At 45.5% G+C, this 16,077-nt stretch overlaps 5 protein-coding genes across 5 annotated transcripts; 1 reads left to right on the forward strand and 4 right to left on the reverse strand.

Annotated features, from left to right (window-relative positions):
- Positions 1 to 3,030: 3,030 nt before the first annotated feature.
- N7478_007853 (uncharacterized protein) lies at positions 3,031 to 3,739 on the forward strand (the record flags this gene model as incomplete). Its single annotated transcript, XM_056924067.1, has 3 exons — positions 3,031 to 3,132; positions 3,270 to 3,588; positions 3,663 to 3,739. The coding sequence occupies 3 exons, from the start codon at positions 3,031 to 3,033 to the stop codon at positions 3,737 to 3,739; spliced, it is 498 nt and encodes a 165-aa protein (XP_056776793.1).
- Positions 3,740 to 3,907: 168 nt separating this feature from the next.
- On the reverse strand, positions 3,908 to 5,536 carry N7478_007854 (uncharacterized protein; the record flags this gene model as incomplete). The annotated part of the gene is made up of 2 exons (XM_056924068.1): positions 3,908 to 4,932; positions 5,155 to 5,536. The coding sequence occupies 2 exons, from the start codon at positions 5,534 to 5,536 to the stop codon at positions 3,908 to 3,910; spliced, it is 1,407 nt and encodes a 468-aa protein (XP_056776794.1).
- Positions 5,537 to 6,652: 1,116 nt separating this feature from the next.
- N7478_007855 (uncharacterized protein) lies at positions 6,653 to 7,325 on the reverse strand (the record flags this gene model as incomplete). The annotated part of the gene is made up of 2 exons (XM_056924069.1): positions 6,653 to 7,079; positions 7,201 to 7,325. The coding sequence occupies 2 exons, from the start codon at positions 7,323 to 7,325 to the stop codon at positions 6,653 to 6,655; spliced, it is 552 nt and encodes a 183-aa protein (XP_056776795.1).
- A 1,815-nt stretch (positions 7,326 to 9,140) lies between these two features.
- N7478_007856 (uncharacterized protein) lies at positions 9,141 to 9,797 on the reverse strand (the record flags this gene model as incomplete). Its single annotated transcript, XM_056924070.1, has 1 exon — positions 9,141 to 9,797. One exon carries the CDS (start codon positions 9,795 to 9,797, stop codon positions 9,141 to 9,143), a length of 657 nt encoding a protein of 218 aa, XP_056776796.1.
- A 3,522-nt stretch (positions 9,798 to 13,319) lies between these two features.
- On the reverse strand, positions 13,320 to 15,549 carry N7478_007857 (CAAX farnesyltransferase subunit beta RAM1; the record flags this gene model as incomplete). The annotated part of the gene is made up of 7 exons (XM_056924071.1): positions 13,320 to 13,578; positions 13,684 to 13,962; positions 14,023 to 14,140; positions 14,209 to 14,336; positions 14,420 to 14,494; positions 14,564 to 14,719; positions 15,032 to 15,549. 7 exons carry the CDS (start codon positions 15,547 to 15,549, stop codon positions 13,320 to 13,322), a joined length of 1,533 nt encoding a protein of 510 aa, XP_056776797.1.
- Between the last annotated feature and the right edge of the window lie 528 nt (positions 15,550 to 16,077).

Genomic DNA, 16,077 nt, shown 5'->3' on the forward strand with positions numbered 1-16,077 from the left:
TATGAATTTCGTAATTTTATTTCAATAATGCACAGGAGTGACATGAATGTGCTTTGCAGATTTGTCGCTACCTATTCCCCGTACAGATCTTGCTGCAGCATACAGCATACAGCATACAACAGGGAAACAATGCAGCCTGAGAATCAAAATCGCAATCGAAACCAGAGCCAGAACTAGAATCAAAGAATACGGACTAATTAATCAAGTTCCTTACGTTCTTCTTACCCTTGCCTCCTGTCTACACGTCGTATCCGTCTTTGAATTAAGCGAAGTAACCTGAGCAATGGCAAAAATGAAATATTAACGGGAAGGTGGCTGTGGAGCTTCAAGGTTGAGGTGATAAAGAAGAAGAGAAAAACAAAACAAAAAAAAGCTCCGAGATGAGAATTAGCACCAGCAACCGGGCTTGGGGCTGCGTCACCCCGTCCACGCTTCTTGGGTCTCTTCTTATCTGGTCCGGTCTTGCATGCCCGGGCATACTTTGGTCATCGTGTACTCCCTACTCCCTACTCCGTACTGGCAATAGCTACATATATATATACCTCATGATCTGAAATTCAAAATGACCACTGCAGTCCACGAGTTGGCAAGTGGACGACATTTCCCCATGTTTTCTTTTTTTTTCTTTTTTGATTTAGCTCTAACTTCTTCTAGTGGAGACCCGAGTAATCCTAAGAATCAAAATTCCCGTAGTACAAGCCTGAGCATGTATTCATATCCATCTGACAGACGAACGTGATGATAGATCTAACTTCTCACCACGTTGTGTGCACACGGTGTGCGTGTGGTTTTCGTCTGAGACCATCGAATCAAACCTTTCATAAAAAATCGTGGCCGAAGCCGTTTGTTCGACAAGCGGCTCCATCATACCGCTATTTTCTCCTTTCTCCTTTCTCCTCTTTCTTTATAAAATTTATCCGCGCACAAGAAACGCACAAGCCTTGCCTTGCAAACGAAAAAGAGAGCTCGAGTAAAGTCCAGATTCATGCAATGCAATCCTACCTACTTACCTGGCTGCATTTTTCGATTTTATTGATTTTTGTTTCGTTTTATTTCTCCGGAACTCGATGCACGCTTTGATCATCGCGGATGTATATCCGATGCAATGTAAATGCAGACGTAAGCGGGCTGACCGTTCTGTATGAGTGGAAGTTTAATATGGATTTACAATTTACTTCGGGAAGCGGCTTAAGCGTCGTACGGCATGGTTGATGAGCCTTGTTTTCTTTTCGTCTGCGGCCGTGGATGGGTACGCGCATTGGCGAGAGGTTCCAGCCACTTGATTTATTGATAGATGGGAGGGGGATCGGGACTTAGATGTGGAAATACTGGGTTTGTTTGTGATATACTCGAGCTTGAACTTATCTGAAGGCTGGAGTTGGTTGGTTTTGTTTTGAAGTTGCCTGGTTTCCTTCTCCACGGGGTGACTAGCGCGCGTTAATGATGAGATTTATCATGGGATTCAATTTTTTATGAAATTGTATACATCTCAATCGATAGGGATATTTTAGATATAGAATCTTTGAGTTTAGGGGTTCACTACTAGTATGTATATCATGATTCTGGTCTATCAGATACTCAGGTAGATACTACTACCAGTTCCAAGGATTCCCGGCTCTTCCGATGAGATATTTACAAACCACGCCCGAAGACAGTTAGCTTATTCATGCAAGCCAAAATATATCGCCGTCTGTCTGTCTCGGATAGCAGACTCGAGCCTTTCCGTAGATACATACCTGATCCCCGCTACGATTAATCCTCGACAACACCATGACCAGAAAGGACCTCATATCTTTCAATTCGTTTCATTGAACGGGAAATCCGGAACGCCACAAACCGAAAGATAAACGCAGGCGTACAACGTGCACCTTATCCCGATGAGAGTTACCTGGCCACGCCACCCGTTTGCCCACTACCGTAAATCCCCAATCTCCTTCCTATCATGGAACCGTACCATAGCCTGAGGTAGATGAGTCGACTGAAGGGAGAGAGTAAAATAAAAAGAACACTCCTTACCTCTTCAAATGTTCCAACGCTGATCAAATACCATTGAAAGCCGGTTAGCACCCGTGAGGTTCCCTCCAATGGGGGTCCTAGTCTGACGTAGTCCGGGGTTGGATATCAACGGGGATGTGAGACTACCGACCAGGCTTATTGTACAACCCAAGACAGCCAGGAGCAGTCACGATCTTGCAGATTCATCGGGGAAAGTAGCCTTGGATAATCCAAATCCAAATCTTTCTTCAGAGAAAAATCCCTGAAGGTAGTAAGAGGCCGGGTGGACTTAATTCTGGTTGTCCTGTCCACCTTGCAATTTGTAGTGGTATACTTGGTCTTATTGAGGTATTTCCCGTATTGTTTTGCATAAATGTGTGGTTTATCTTTCCATTTTCCCTTTTTTATCCTATGTTATTTCTAATTATTTCATCGGCGTTTTAACTTAATTCATTTTTAGAAGCCAAGGGTCTTCTTGTCTTGGTCTTATTTTCATCCCCTCTTAATAACCTCTTCATCTCAATGTCTCGGGCTATCACGCGTCCTGCGAACAGACTCCAATAATTCTCTACCATTGTCTCGATCCCTCGAACACACCATATTCCACTTCCCTGTCAACCGGGTCCCTGTATACCCACTCAACCGATTGCAGATTGCCTGCTTGCTGATTGTTCATCCTCGTCCGTTCGTTCGCCTGCTTCGTCCCGCTACCAGAGACGATCTGATTGCATTGATATCGGATCGGGAGCAGTCCTCTGCAAGTTGGGCATCGGGGAAACCGTTGACCGTTGAATTTGCGAAACACCGTGTATCCTGTTTGAAGTGTACATCGTCCCTCTCTTGATATAAAATCTCGCCTTGGGGAGTTCGTCGATCCTCCATTCTACTCGACAACTCTCTTGGCTCTTTACATCTCATCTTCATTCAGATTTTAAACTACTGTGCTTCTGTGAGGTTTTATCTGCTGTCAGAATAACTTATACATACTATTCCTCTCATCTATCTTCGTGTCGTTTCTCATCACTAGTACAAACAATGGCTGCTGTTGGCCCCCGAGTCTCAAAAGAAGAGTTCATGCATGCCTTAGGCTTGAACCCTCAGGATTCTCATCACGAACAATACTACCGTGCCATGAGAGTAAGTAATAACTATTCACCTTTGCATACTATTTGATTTATTTTCTATGATTTATTTTCCTACGTATCAATCATTAGATCTATACCCTCCCAAACCAATATGAAACGCGTATTAACAAACCCGCCTTATCTGTTTAGGACGAAGCAATAGTCGTATATAATCGCATGAACCAAGATAACTCGTTCCTCGTCGACGCCGTCCGCCATGACCCAAACACCCGTCCCCCATTCTTCTGGCACCACATCCTACCCGACCGCCAGCGCTGGGCAATTCTGGAAACCTGGCGAAACGCGGGTCCTCTCACTCGCTCGCTGTTTGATCGCGGCGCGACTAGTTCAGAGTATGGACCTAATTGGGTTGCTGGGTGGTTGTTGTACAGTGTGTTTCGTTCGCGGGATGTGAGAAACAATCGGAATCGACGGAAGGGGGAGAATAATGTATCTGTCGTGGATTCTGGTAAGATTGATCATGTGGATCTATAATTTTATGATTTTTAGACTTTAAACTTTCGGTGCTAATGTTTATTTTAGGGAGAGTTAAGCAGGTTGAGGAGACGACATCACCTAAGAAGGGATACTATGATCCTGTGCGGAATGGCACGCTTTAGATTGTTTTTCTTTCGATTTGTGAGCGTGCATTCTTTCTTATTGTATTTTTACATATTGATTGGTCTGTGATCTTTTCTATTGGAGTATCAAAGAAGAATATGGCTTCAAACTTGGAAACGCTATGATGTTCTTGAAAGTATTAGTCTCCGTATTTCTTGTACTATTGATCAATCATCCTTCTTCCTCTCGTCACTGCCCTTCTTTTCATTGTTTTCCCCTCGATCAGAACGTAATGCCTCGGTAACTCTCTCATCTTGTTCGTCAGCCCGCTCATTCCAGTCAGCGTCGTACTCCGCTGCAATACTCTTGATTTCGCTCCTTAGAGTCTTCCCTTCATCAATAAGGGACTCCCAGAGCTGCAAGTCCAAGTTATGCTGCTGATACAGCTTCTTTTGTCGAGCACTGACTGTAAAGTCCAACGCGGACTTATACGAGATCTCTCGATTATGATACAAAAACCACAGGTAACCCCCCATCAAGGTTGACAAACTGACCAAATACGTCACTGGCTCCATGGTATCCCAACCCAGATCCGTCTCAAATGTCAGCTTGTAAACACTATACCACCAAACAGATAAAATTCCGAATCCTCCAATCGCAACTCGCTGTGCCCCGCGATGTGCTAGTTCATCACAAGTATGCTTGATTTCCGCGATTCCTTGAATACGCCTCGATAGCTTCCTCAACCGCATCCGCAAGAAATACGTGCGCTCATTGAATGACGGCACCGTCACGCGGATCTGTCCCAGTCCACTCGGCGCGCCTTCAATAGTCACAATGAATTCTTGTGTTCTCGCCGCATCCCGAATGAAATCGCCCACCTCCGTCGATTGTGACCAGCGCACGAATCGCTCTGGCTCCCCGTTCAATGGATCAAGACTGGTATCTGTTTTTCGGGGGTAGCTGTAGATCTCGGCGTCTTCTTCACGTGATCGACGGCGCTGTTGAGGTTTCCCAGCTTGGTATTCTGTTTCGACGGCGTTTTGGCGAATTGCGTCTCCTTCATCGTCGTCTCCAATACGCTTTCTTGGCCTGATGGCGTTGTCTTCGTGTTGGAGGGCAATGAATGATATAGCGGGGGGTCGGAGCTTTTCTTTCTCGCCTTCTATTGGGGGAAGTTCGGATTGGATAAGGCGTTCTAGGTAGGAGAGTGGTTGTTGAGGGTGTACTAGGATTGCAATTGGTTCGATTCCTGGGTGCAGAGTTAGTATATATTGACATTAAACTGCGCTGCGGTTCTATATTCTTTTGGCGTGGGGTTTGATTACCTTTTTCATTATCTGTGACGCCAACGGTTGTGAGAGGAATAATCAATTTGAAGAGTCGGGATGGTGTTGTGAGCATTTTCCCTATGAGAGTGTGAAGATAAGTATAGGTAATTGATGGAACGTGTGCCTAGTAAGCTTAGAGTTACCTTTTGTCATATCCTCAGCCCATTTGGCATTCTTTTTGCCCTCATCTATGATATTTCGCTGTGGCTCTGTGTCCCTCTGCTCGTCATTGACATCCAGAGCCTCCAGTATTTCCTCTGACCGCTCATTGTCGCCAATTCTCTCAACATAATTTGCTCTCTTAAAAGATCGAGTCTGGGAACCATTGGATAGTATTGCACTCTTAAAGCAGTTGTCTATTTTTGTTCTCGATTTCCAGGAGAGGATAGTTGAGTTCCCTTGGGTAGGCCGGGCAATGCTAGAGAACAAGCGACCTGGAAGTAAACTTGGCCCAGTTGCACGCGACCTAATACACCTCTTCGCGGGCAATAGAAAGGGTGCACAGCCTCTTGATAATGATGACATTTTAATGAATTGGTTGAGAAGGAGGAACACCCAGCTCTCGTTTTAAAGAATGTTAAGGGATAGGATGCGGGTTGTAGCGTGCGAAGTATATGCCTTGACAAAAAGTGGGCAGCAACAGAGGCGCAGTCAATTCATGACGCATGGAACGTTTAATGGAGAAGTGGAGATCGGGCCTTGAAACACGCCCGAATTTGCCTAGAACACGAGCATTGTGGAAGCTAGGAGGATCCAGGCACAATCATGATGAAGAGCTGCTGCACAGCTTCCTTGGCCTCGGGTGATGGATTGACGTCAGTGTGGCGCCGCTTGGGTCGGGGGGTTCCGTGGCGGTGTGTGGCTTGCCCATCTCTGTGTTAGTTATTGTAGGGGGTGTTCGATGCCTAAGGCTACACAGATATTTGCCGATCTATGACGTAACACTATGTATACATTCCAAATTATCCAGGTGCCATCAACTGGTGCCTACGTCTATAATAGAGGAAATGAAGAGGAGTGCAGGGGAAATGGCAAGCTAGATGGACTTTAATAAGTATGTATATCGTTGTCAATTTCTCCCATAGAGAGCCAGTTCTCACCTTGTCCTGCTATATACTACTATATCCCATACTTTGACCGGGTTATCAAAAAACTGAAGTTTTAGAATAAAGAACAACTACAATTCTGATCTGAATTTTTGCTTTTAAATAACTGGTACATTCTGTAATTTCAAGCTGTAACCATTTTGACTGCCGCGCAATCTTTTCAATGGAGATTAAATAACGGCCGGTCAGTTTGGTAATGTTCGGGGGTTTCTCATCTTAGCACAGGACAGGTTTGTCTCACTTCAAGAGGCTCTTTACTATGCTCTGCCGACTGATGGCTATCGATTCAATCTTGACGGAATGGCTCTCTGGTTCCATTGCAGACAGTTTGGAGTCGACAATCGAGGTCAATGCGTTCGCCCAAACGCACGTTTGGCTTTATACTGCCCTAAGGCCATATGGTCAGGGTATACTGCTTGCCGCAAAAGGTGTTGATCCAAGTTGTCCAGGTGCGAGGATTTGATGAGCTGCACACCATTGGTCGCCGCCGCGCCAACAAACATGAAGCACAAAATTCAGAGTTTGTAAAACGAGCTTAAAAACCATCTGAGATGCCTCTCTGTTGCTCCTCTGCTAACCTTTCTTCATTCAGTGATTTCCACCAAGCATGGGATGGATCCTGATGCTGATCCTGCACGTCTGTCTTTTCATCCCATGGCTTCGGGCTTAGTATATAGTGTACATTTTTTACATTCTCATCCCGCCAGATGGCATCGTGGACCCCCTTCCATCGTAGCGTTTTGAGCGCGTTGTATGTGTAAGGTAGCGGCACCCATCGACTATTGAATACATCACCGAGTAGGGACTGGTCAGCAAAATCATATTCGGATGTTGCAGAAGAGGAGAGGTGTTCGAGGATTTTATCATAGGTCCCTTGGGATGGGATTACCACTTGTAGGCCACCGTTTGGCATCCCCAATCCTGCGCCCGCTGAAGGCCCGGCTGTTTGCGCAAATTCTGGACTATTATGCTGAGTTGTGTATGCACAATTTACCGGAATCCTTTTTCAAGGCGAAATCAGCATTTTTAAGTTATTTGAGTACGAAAGGGAGAGTTTCTCTTAGATAAAGTCATTGTGCTTACCAGTCTTTGGGATAGTGTCTTTTCTTGAGCGGATTGCAGACACATGCGGGGCTGGCGGCGAATACTCGAGGTCCCGCTCCTTTTAACTCTGCTGCATCCAAAGGGATATCCATAAGCTCATCCATATTTTTGAGGACCAACATGTCACTGTCAAGTTGAACAACACGGTCATATTCAACTAGTGAGAATGGCGTGAGCTTGCTCCAGCAATCGTAGAAGCGCACATCGTTGGTATAATCTTTCTGAGCTGTTGGAAGAAGATATGGTACATGGCGCTTCGCTATCCCGAGTCCCCTTGACTCAATAGCTTTATGGCCACCCGGAGGGAATCTGTGTAAAGAACAACGAGAGGATATTTTGAGCCAACCTTCTTAAGAGAATAATCGAGAGTCAAAAGACCAGACAAATACTCGGTATTTGTTATGAGAGTCGTCCAAACTGGAAAGTACTTTAAATTGGTGTCCGAAAGCTGCTGCGGAATTTCATGTTCCTACCTTTCGAGCCTTTTGCTTCAGGCATATTGTTAGTAGTTACTGTATCTATATTTTTGTAGGTCCTTAGAAACGAGGACATCTGCAGTAGGCTGAAAGAAGAAGGTATGATCGACGTCACGGTATTCGGGACCGATAATAGTGGGCGGTGAGAAACGGCTCACATGTTGTCATCAGAATGGCTCTGCATGGGAGTTCAACTCCAGGGCTTTCCGACGACCCAAGAATCGGAAAACATAGCTATCCTGGCTTATGTGTCTCGTCGTATATTCGTCAGGCTGTCAGCATTATATTATGATCGAGATTCCACGGCGGTTTCGGAGATGAATTTCTTTCTTTGCTGTCAACAAGGTTGGCAATATTCGATGTCCAATGATTTTGTAAGAAATCTTGAATGAGGACATTTGGACATACAACAGAGATAGATGGCTGTGAATTGGCAGCCTACTGGGCCCTTATCAGCCCTGGAGTGTGTGGAACGTCATCTCGTATTTGCTCCTGGCATTATGCAATGCCTCGACGGTCGGTAGTTACTACTAGCGCGAGGGCCGAGCCGTGCGCGCTATAAATTAACAATTTGCACTACGTCTCATCAAGTATTTTGCTACGGGAGCTACTCCAAATTACGCATCTCCAATTATTTTGGGAAATGGCGAGCATAAAGACCTACTGGTGACCAAGGTTGTGTCTGTGTTCAAATATCCAAAATATTTTCGCGCATCAGGATATCACTACTACTAATTAGTATATAAAATAAAATCGGTCCTTGTACAGTAGTAGTACTATGAGGACTCGGAGCACTTCGGCTGGCACTGGCAGTGAATCCATTACTTTCAAGAGATTAATCAACGGTGAAATGGACCTGCATGATAAGAACTTACTTTAATTCTCTACTACCAACGAACTAAGAATCAATCAAGTAAAAATTTCTCATGCATTGAGCAATATTTATCCGTTCAAGAAAAATGCCTCAGGTCTCAAGCAAAATCAATCGCTGACCTCCAGAATGATGCAATCATGTCAATCATCAGTAGAGCAATCCATGTCATCCCTTCATCTATGGAATCACCAATTTGGACCGGAGCATCAAGCTCAAAAACACAATTAAGCACGTTAAACACAGAAAAGCCACAAGTCCATCATCAAACATGAAAGAGCCACCAGCATATTCATCTATCAGATCGGCGAGGACAAGAACAAGAATAAAAGCATAAACAAAAATAAAAAAAGAAATGCTGACATAAATGCGTAAAGCATTTTGAGAGTAAACCAGCCATCATCATAAGTCGTAAGTCGTGAGATTCCCACCATCACCTGGGAATTTCATTTCCATTCTCTTGCGAGATCCCACCTAATCTTCATATTTCATATCATGATACCATCAGTCATATACCACATAGCACAGAAGAACAGAACTTCAAGTTCACATGTGCGGTTGACGATCCCATTTTACATCTCCCTCCCATAAACAATTCTCCCCGAATCAGACTCAGACCCAACACGGCTCCCCTCAGAATCCGATCCATTCCTCCCATGTCCATGTCCAAGAACCAATGCATCAAGCCTCAACATACTCTCAGGACTGCTCCCTCCACTCCAACTTCCCCCACTGCTGGAAGTATCATCGTCATCACGACTGGATTTCCGCCCCGTCCCAATCGCAACAGGAATACCCTGTACTGCTGCGCCGCGATGATGGACTCCATGGCCAACGGGTATCATGCCGTCGTTCACGGAAAAATTGCGACAGATTAGGTATGCGCGCATTGCGGCGCTTTCACGGGCTAGATCCTCTGATGCACACTGTGTGCCTGATTCTGTTGTATATTCGCGATTGTTTACGCGGACGATGCATGCATACCCTGTTGTTGTGGGGTAGGGTTCGTAGGAGGGTTCTTGCCAGCGGCGACGACGGCAGAGGCCTGGGTTTGTTAGTTGGTGTTTTATCTTGGGGCTTTTTTTTTGATTGGATAATGTTTTGGGTTGGGCTGGATCTGATTGACTTGTGGGCTGTGTCTTTGGATGATTGGTGCAATTGGTGTTTGTGTTTGTGGCCACTGATGCAACACAACCCATTTGACCATATTTCATGGGTCGGGATATCATGGCCGTTTGGATGTAACTTCAATGAGCCGCAAGGCGCAATGCATGCTAGATAGATCCGGACCCAGATTCAGATCTAGATGCGATGCAATGCAGGAGTGTAGGTGGGTTGGGATTGAGGTTGGGTTGAAAAGGGCATGGCAGCAATGGATGATTCATGACTTGCAGATAGTAGATGTAGGTACTTACTTGCCAGATAAAGAATATAGTACATTGTGATTAATTCTTTGCGTTCTTTTTCTTATCTTCTTCTCTTTCTTGCTTTTGGTGGCTTCTTGTTTTCTCAACGTCAAGCGTGCAGCCGGTGTACCCAGACAATCAAACTAGCTCAACTGGTAACGGCTTCGTTTCCAAGAATGGCAAGTAGAGCGGGAACCGGCGTGAAGTCCGCTGTCAACTTTGCAATGGAATGAGGCGGCTACCCTGACAGCATTGAGGATTGGTCAATTTGCTGTGCTGTGCGAATAAGAGCGGGTAGGGCTGAATCTGACAACTGAGACAGCTGGCTGGTGTGGTTCCAAGATATGCGGATTATGATGCCTAATTGGCCTCGTTTTGGCAATGGTAGTATGTATGTATGTGGTGATTGTTGAGCCGAGCCGGGGTGTTAAATAGCGTCAACCTTTCTTTTCTTATTTTTTTTTTCTTCCCTTCTTTTTTTAGAGCGATGGATGGCTCTATGTACTGGGTATCGGTACCTAGGTAGGTGGGAATTTTTTTCTTGTGTGGGAATGAAAGAGAGGGAAAGGAAGGAGAGAGAATGAGGAACTAAAAGCTTTAGGATATGAAGATGCCACGCCACATATACTACATCTATACAGATACACGTTTTGGCCGTACCACGGAAGCAGGAAGAAAAATAACGAAAATTGAAATTTTAAGATTGGAATTTCCCAAAAAAGTCAATGAGTTGACTGGTTTTCCAAGCTATACTTGTTGTGATTACTATGGCAAAGAAACCGGTGGGGCACATCGGATACCGTTGAATTGGCCATTGTATACAGTACAAACAGAGAAGGTTCCAGGGGCAAAGATGTAATCGGGACAGTAATATTGAAAGGTACAAAAAATCAGAACAAAAAAAAGGGAAAGGATTCAAAAGGGTATATTGTAATGTTTACCGGTTCTCACCGCGCAGAAAGCGACGTTTCGGTAGGCGCTGCAGAAATCCTGAAGAGGGACAGCCCGTCGACATCGACCAATTTCCGAACGTCTTTTTGACAAGGATTGAAAACAAAGAGCAGAAAAAGACCAGACTAGAGTTTTTACCAGCACATCATTCTAATCCTGATACAGATACATAGGTACCCACCGTTGAAAGAAAAAAAAGGAAAAGAAAAACGACACACCAGGAACCCTGGAACTTGGGCCCGAGTATCCGTGACATTGATTCCTATAAGTAAAACGGGGTCGTATTAAGGGTACGAAGTACACGAGCACAACAAAGAAGATGAGCACGATGTCATTGATGGATTCATGGATTCAGGGAACACAAGCCCGACATTGGATTTGGTTGGCAAGAGGCAAAAGCCCGCAATGGCTGTGATGGGTTACGCTGGGCTACTGTGGGTTCAGTTGATAATTACTATAGACTTGGAATTGACCCCGTTCGTTTTTTTTGGGGGTTTTGGTTTTTCAGAAAGAAATTTCTCGGCGAGTTTATTATTGTTATTATTATTACTATTTTAGAGTGCTTGATGCGCTGGCATAGCTACTTGCCAGTCGAATCGAACCGAGTTGAGGTCACTTCCGGACCCGTCGTGGCCTTAGGTTCCCCCGCCTGCAATTCGCCGATCAAGCTAATATACAATACGCGGCAGAGAAAGAAAGGAAGGGAAAGCGAAAAGTAAAAAAGTGAAAGAGCGAAAAACAGGAGGAAAAAACCACGATAAAGGAAGAGGGGAAATTTAGAGAGAGAAATACGACAAATCCCCAAACTTGACAGCTAGGTACATGTACCTGGTTCTGCTCTGGCTCTCGGCTTAAGATCCTTCCGATAAAAGGTAAAAGTGGAGTAATGGAAGAGGGAGACCTACAGTACATTAATCACCTCGGAGGAGGAGGCAAAAGGAATACTCGGATTGGGATATCTGCAAGAAGCTGCAGAACATGGAACATGGAAGATGGAATCCATCAAATCCCCCAGCGTAATCCGGACGAGGGGTCTGGCCGTTTTGAGTTTCGTAGTGTTTTGGCCGTCATCCTTCGTGTGCCCCGCAGTAGACGCAGAAAGAGGAAGCAGGAATTTGCCGCTGGGTCCTAGATCTTCTTCGAGACGCGCTGCTGTAATCCACCGCTGTAGCAATGGGAGAGGATATGATTGGTGCCAAGAAGCTCGGTGCTGTTCATGTTGTGCAGAGCGCGTCTGGGAAAGGAGGGGCAAGGACCGTGGCCTGAAGAAGGAGATGATCTGGAGCTCGGATCCCAGCAGAAAGTTAGAGAAAAGGGGAGAAAAGGTCTAGGGAAAAAAGAAAAAAAAAATGTTGAAAAAAAGCAAGTAAAAGTATAGAGCTGTAGACAGAAGAAAAAAATACACAATCGAGACCTATGCACGTACCTCCTTTCCTCAATTGAATTGATTCGAAGGGGAGTTTCAAGATCAAAGTTACTCGACAGGCTTCGGACGCAGTGATGTGTTGGCAAAACTGTACGGCGGGGTGTAGATTCATAGTGCCTTTGCGTATTGACGATTACATTTACCTTGTTGGGCCTCCTGCAGATTGACTGTCTGTTCGACCAGGAGCAAACAATCAAGCGGCGTTCGATCGTCAATATTGCCATACAATACACCTGGGCAAAGCAACAGAGTAGTCAACTATTCAAGTTTTTATCGATAGTTTATACTGCTCCACTTCGTTCTTCTCGGATTTCCCCCTTTACCGGTATGAACTACAGTATCTATACGGAGTAAAGTTGAGACCTGTGGAGCTTGTCTAAGATGCAAGAAAATCCACTTATTATCGAATTCAATTTCAAAAAATTAATTGAGTCTCTGAGTCCGACGTTGCACTCGTCGATTCGGTTCCTATTTTTTTTCACTTTTTTTCGTTTCTTCTTCTCATCTCATACTAGGTGGATAGGTAGTTAGGTAGAATCAATTGTGCCGCTATCGTAAATCCCTTGCGTCTCCCACGCTCTGGGGCCCAGGATCAGCTTCAAGAGCTTGGACACATCACCAGCGTGGCTACCACGGGAAAACCCTGTGAAATTCCAATAAAAATTAACCACAAATTAAACATCTATAGGAAGTATTCTGTGTCCTTGGCTATTATTCCCTGACATTCGGACTGTTTCCATATCTACCGTTCTGCAAGTCAAAGTTTTCCTGGAACCTAGAACCTTTGATCCCCCATCAATGCACGTCGGAAAGACTCTTTAATCTATCATACTTCCTCCGATCTCACACTTACAAAGTGACAGAAAAAATGAAAAAAACCCCAATTTTTTTTAAATACCGCAAGTGGCGTTTCACGGATAACAAACCCCGTCAGATGACTCTGCATCTTTGCACGCCCCTCCCGGCCACTAGGGCGTAATGGGATGGGCTTCACACCAGAGCCGCATCTCATCAACACTTGGGAATGGAATTCCATACAGAGGATGGAGTGGTGCGAGACGGTCGCTCTTCTCATATACATTGTCTTCTCTGATCGGGGTTGAGCGCCAGGTGAATGCGGATGCCCAGGACTTGTTGGACCCTGTTGCTGAGTCCGTGCGATAATGGTAGTGCTGCATGGCGCTCAAGCCCGCAAGCACGTAGCAGGTGTGGTAAGAATCAGCAAGCCTTAATTGTGTCACCGTCAGCATGGTCGTTCATGATGGGATCTGAATAGATCGTGTCCCCTTTTTATACGATTGGATTGAAGGAGGGAAAGAACGAGATACTTACTTGCCGGGTTTGTCGCGAAGACCGCCAGTGGGGGACTGGCAGCAGCTGAGAATATATCGGCTCAGACCTTCGCGACTGAAGAGACTGCCTACTGTCGTGGCTGGGGGGGCACTGCCTTGTGGTTTGCCGTCTAGGGCAGACTGGATAATTGGCCAGCACCCGCCAACCCAATGGCTGTAGCATCCGTCTACTAATTTATTTGTTCTTCCTGAGAATCCACCCTCTGGACCATATTGACGGGATGATAGCCATGATAGAAGCAATGGAAGATTCATATGCCTGCAAGAACAATTAGCAAGAACGCAATAAGATTGATTAGGAAACAGCTCATTCGCGTACCTGACAATGATTTCCTCCGGGGGTCCCAAGAGAGCCAAACATGCTAAAGCGCAGTATGCATATGCTCCATGCGCCTCTACGCCAGGGCTCCCGGAGATACCGCCCTCAAAAGTTTGGCCTACATATTATCCGGTATTCATAAGTCAATGGCAACAAGAATGTTGAGAAAGAGAAAGATGATCATACATCGTGATAGGTATTGTGCCAGACCATCAGTCAAAGTCGTCAATCCGGACTTCCGGGCTTCACAATCCGGAGGCAACTCGGAAGGTAAATCGAGTAAAGAAATGATACTCATGACGCAGTATGCGCCTCTGCAAAAAAAGAAAAAGAAAAAAACGGGCCGATCAGAATCCAGATCTAGCATCTAGCATCAACAGGCAGGAAAATTACTTACCGCACGTCTTCTTCCCCGCCTTCACAGACGCGAAAGCCTCCATCGGCTTGTTTCAAGCGGCCCAGCCATTGCCACCTGTGAACTGGTCAGACGCACGCAAGAGATGGGTTTTCCTTATGCGCAGGAAGGATAATGACAACTCACATTGCTTGCCGATCAATTAACGCATAGGTATCCTCGCCTCCAACAATAGCAAGCGAGAGAACGGCTGCATAGCTTCCAGCAAGGTGGGATATTTGGCCACGACCGCCACCAAAGCCTCCGGTGGAGTTCTGTGCGGGACGAAGGGTATCAATTAAGCTGCACGAGGGTTTAGTTACTTTCTTTTCGTTTTCGTTTCCTGTTTTTGCGTAGGTTGTGCATGTGTTTTTCTCTCTCTCTTTTTTTGTCTATGCTTCATCTTTTTGACATCATATATTGATATCGTGCCAGTTATATGGGATCCATATAATACGGATGTAGTTCACTGATAAAAATAGAGACGCGAATAAAAAAAAGCAAAACCATATAATGGGGCAATTGCAGATAAGGGCTCACGTCAAAAAGATAAAAGAATAAAAATAGAGAAAAAAAAATAGCAAATAAAAATGAAAGAAATAGAAAGCCACTCACCGTTCTCGGAATCGAGTGGGATCTTCTCCCATCAGGAACAAGCCTGTTAAACCCCAATATGCCATCCACGGACGACTAGCGTCCAAGATGACAAAACCGGCTGGATAATCTTCTAAGGAATCATAGAGAAAAGCTACATGATCATCACGTTGGAGAGCAGGCACGCCATATGCATTAAAGGGGCCCTGTTGAGTCGAGCTGATCCCTTTTAGGAACGGCAGGCACTTTTCAAGCGTTGCATCCTGTAGATCGGTAGTCTCTGTCACGAGCGGGTCACGAATGGCCGACGGCTGGGTGAACAAGTCTGGGATCCCCGGTCGGGGTACTGCGGTTGCTGCTTGGCTTGACATTTTGCCGGTAGTTGCTGCTGATAATTTAGGCCTTGGGCGGGATTTTCCCGGTCGCTTCTGGTTGGTGAGTGTAGATTGGGTTGGTGGGGGTTGATTCAAGTTGGTGTTGCTTGTGCTTGATGGGAAGCGAACTTTGCGTCGGTGCTTCCCCGCAACGATGGGTGGCATGGACTGGACCTTTTAAAAGATGAGATGGAAGAAATTTAGAACAAAGAAATTGAAAAGAACAGATAACAGGTGGTTACGAGGTTCGAGATTGGGTGTTGCTTTGTGTCTTACTATTGTTCTTGAGGATGGGAGGACGTTGGTATTGTTCTTCCCCACCTTGAAGGGATTTTTCCCTCTCTGATTCGTGGTTCATTCGCGGGGAGGACTTCTTGTCTACTGTCTACTATACTACACTTTGACTGTCATATTCTGCCCCTCTTCTCTCTCCCTCCCTTGATGAGAATCTAGTTCTTCCTCTTTTCCCAAGGGATAATAAAATGACAGCACATGCGTGAATCATAAAACCGGGGCGGTTTAGACGTTCTCGTGGCCCCGAGGTGCGTCATGCCAGCGTGCAGAGGTTATTGAATCCTCCGCGGCTGCATGTCAGAGTGCCCCAGAACAGATGACTCGAGGGCCAATAACTGGTGGATGTGATGTGATATATCCAAAATTGGGGGAACAACTGGCTGCACGCGACGGTGGCTG

Source organism: Penicillium angulare (genome assembly GCF_028827245.1).
Source record: "Penicillium angulare strain IBT 27051 chromosome Unknown utg000005l_segment0_segment0, whole genome shotgun sequence".
Classification (NCBI taxonomy): domain Eukaryota; kingdom Fungi; phylum Ascomycota; class Eurotiomycetes; order Eurotiales; family Aspergillaceae; genus Penicillium; species Penicillium angulare.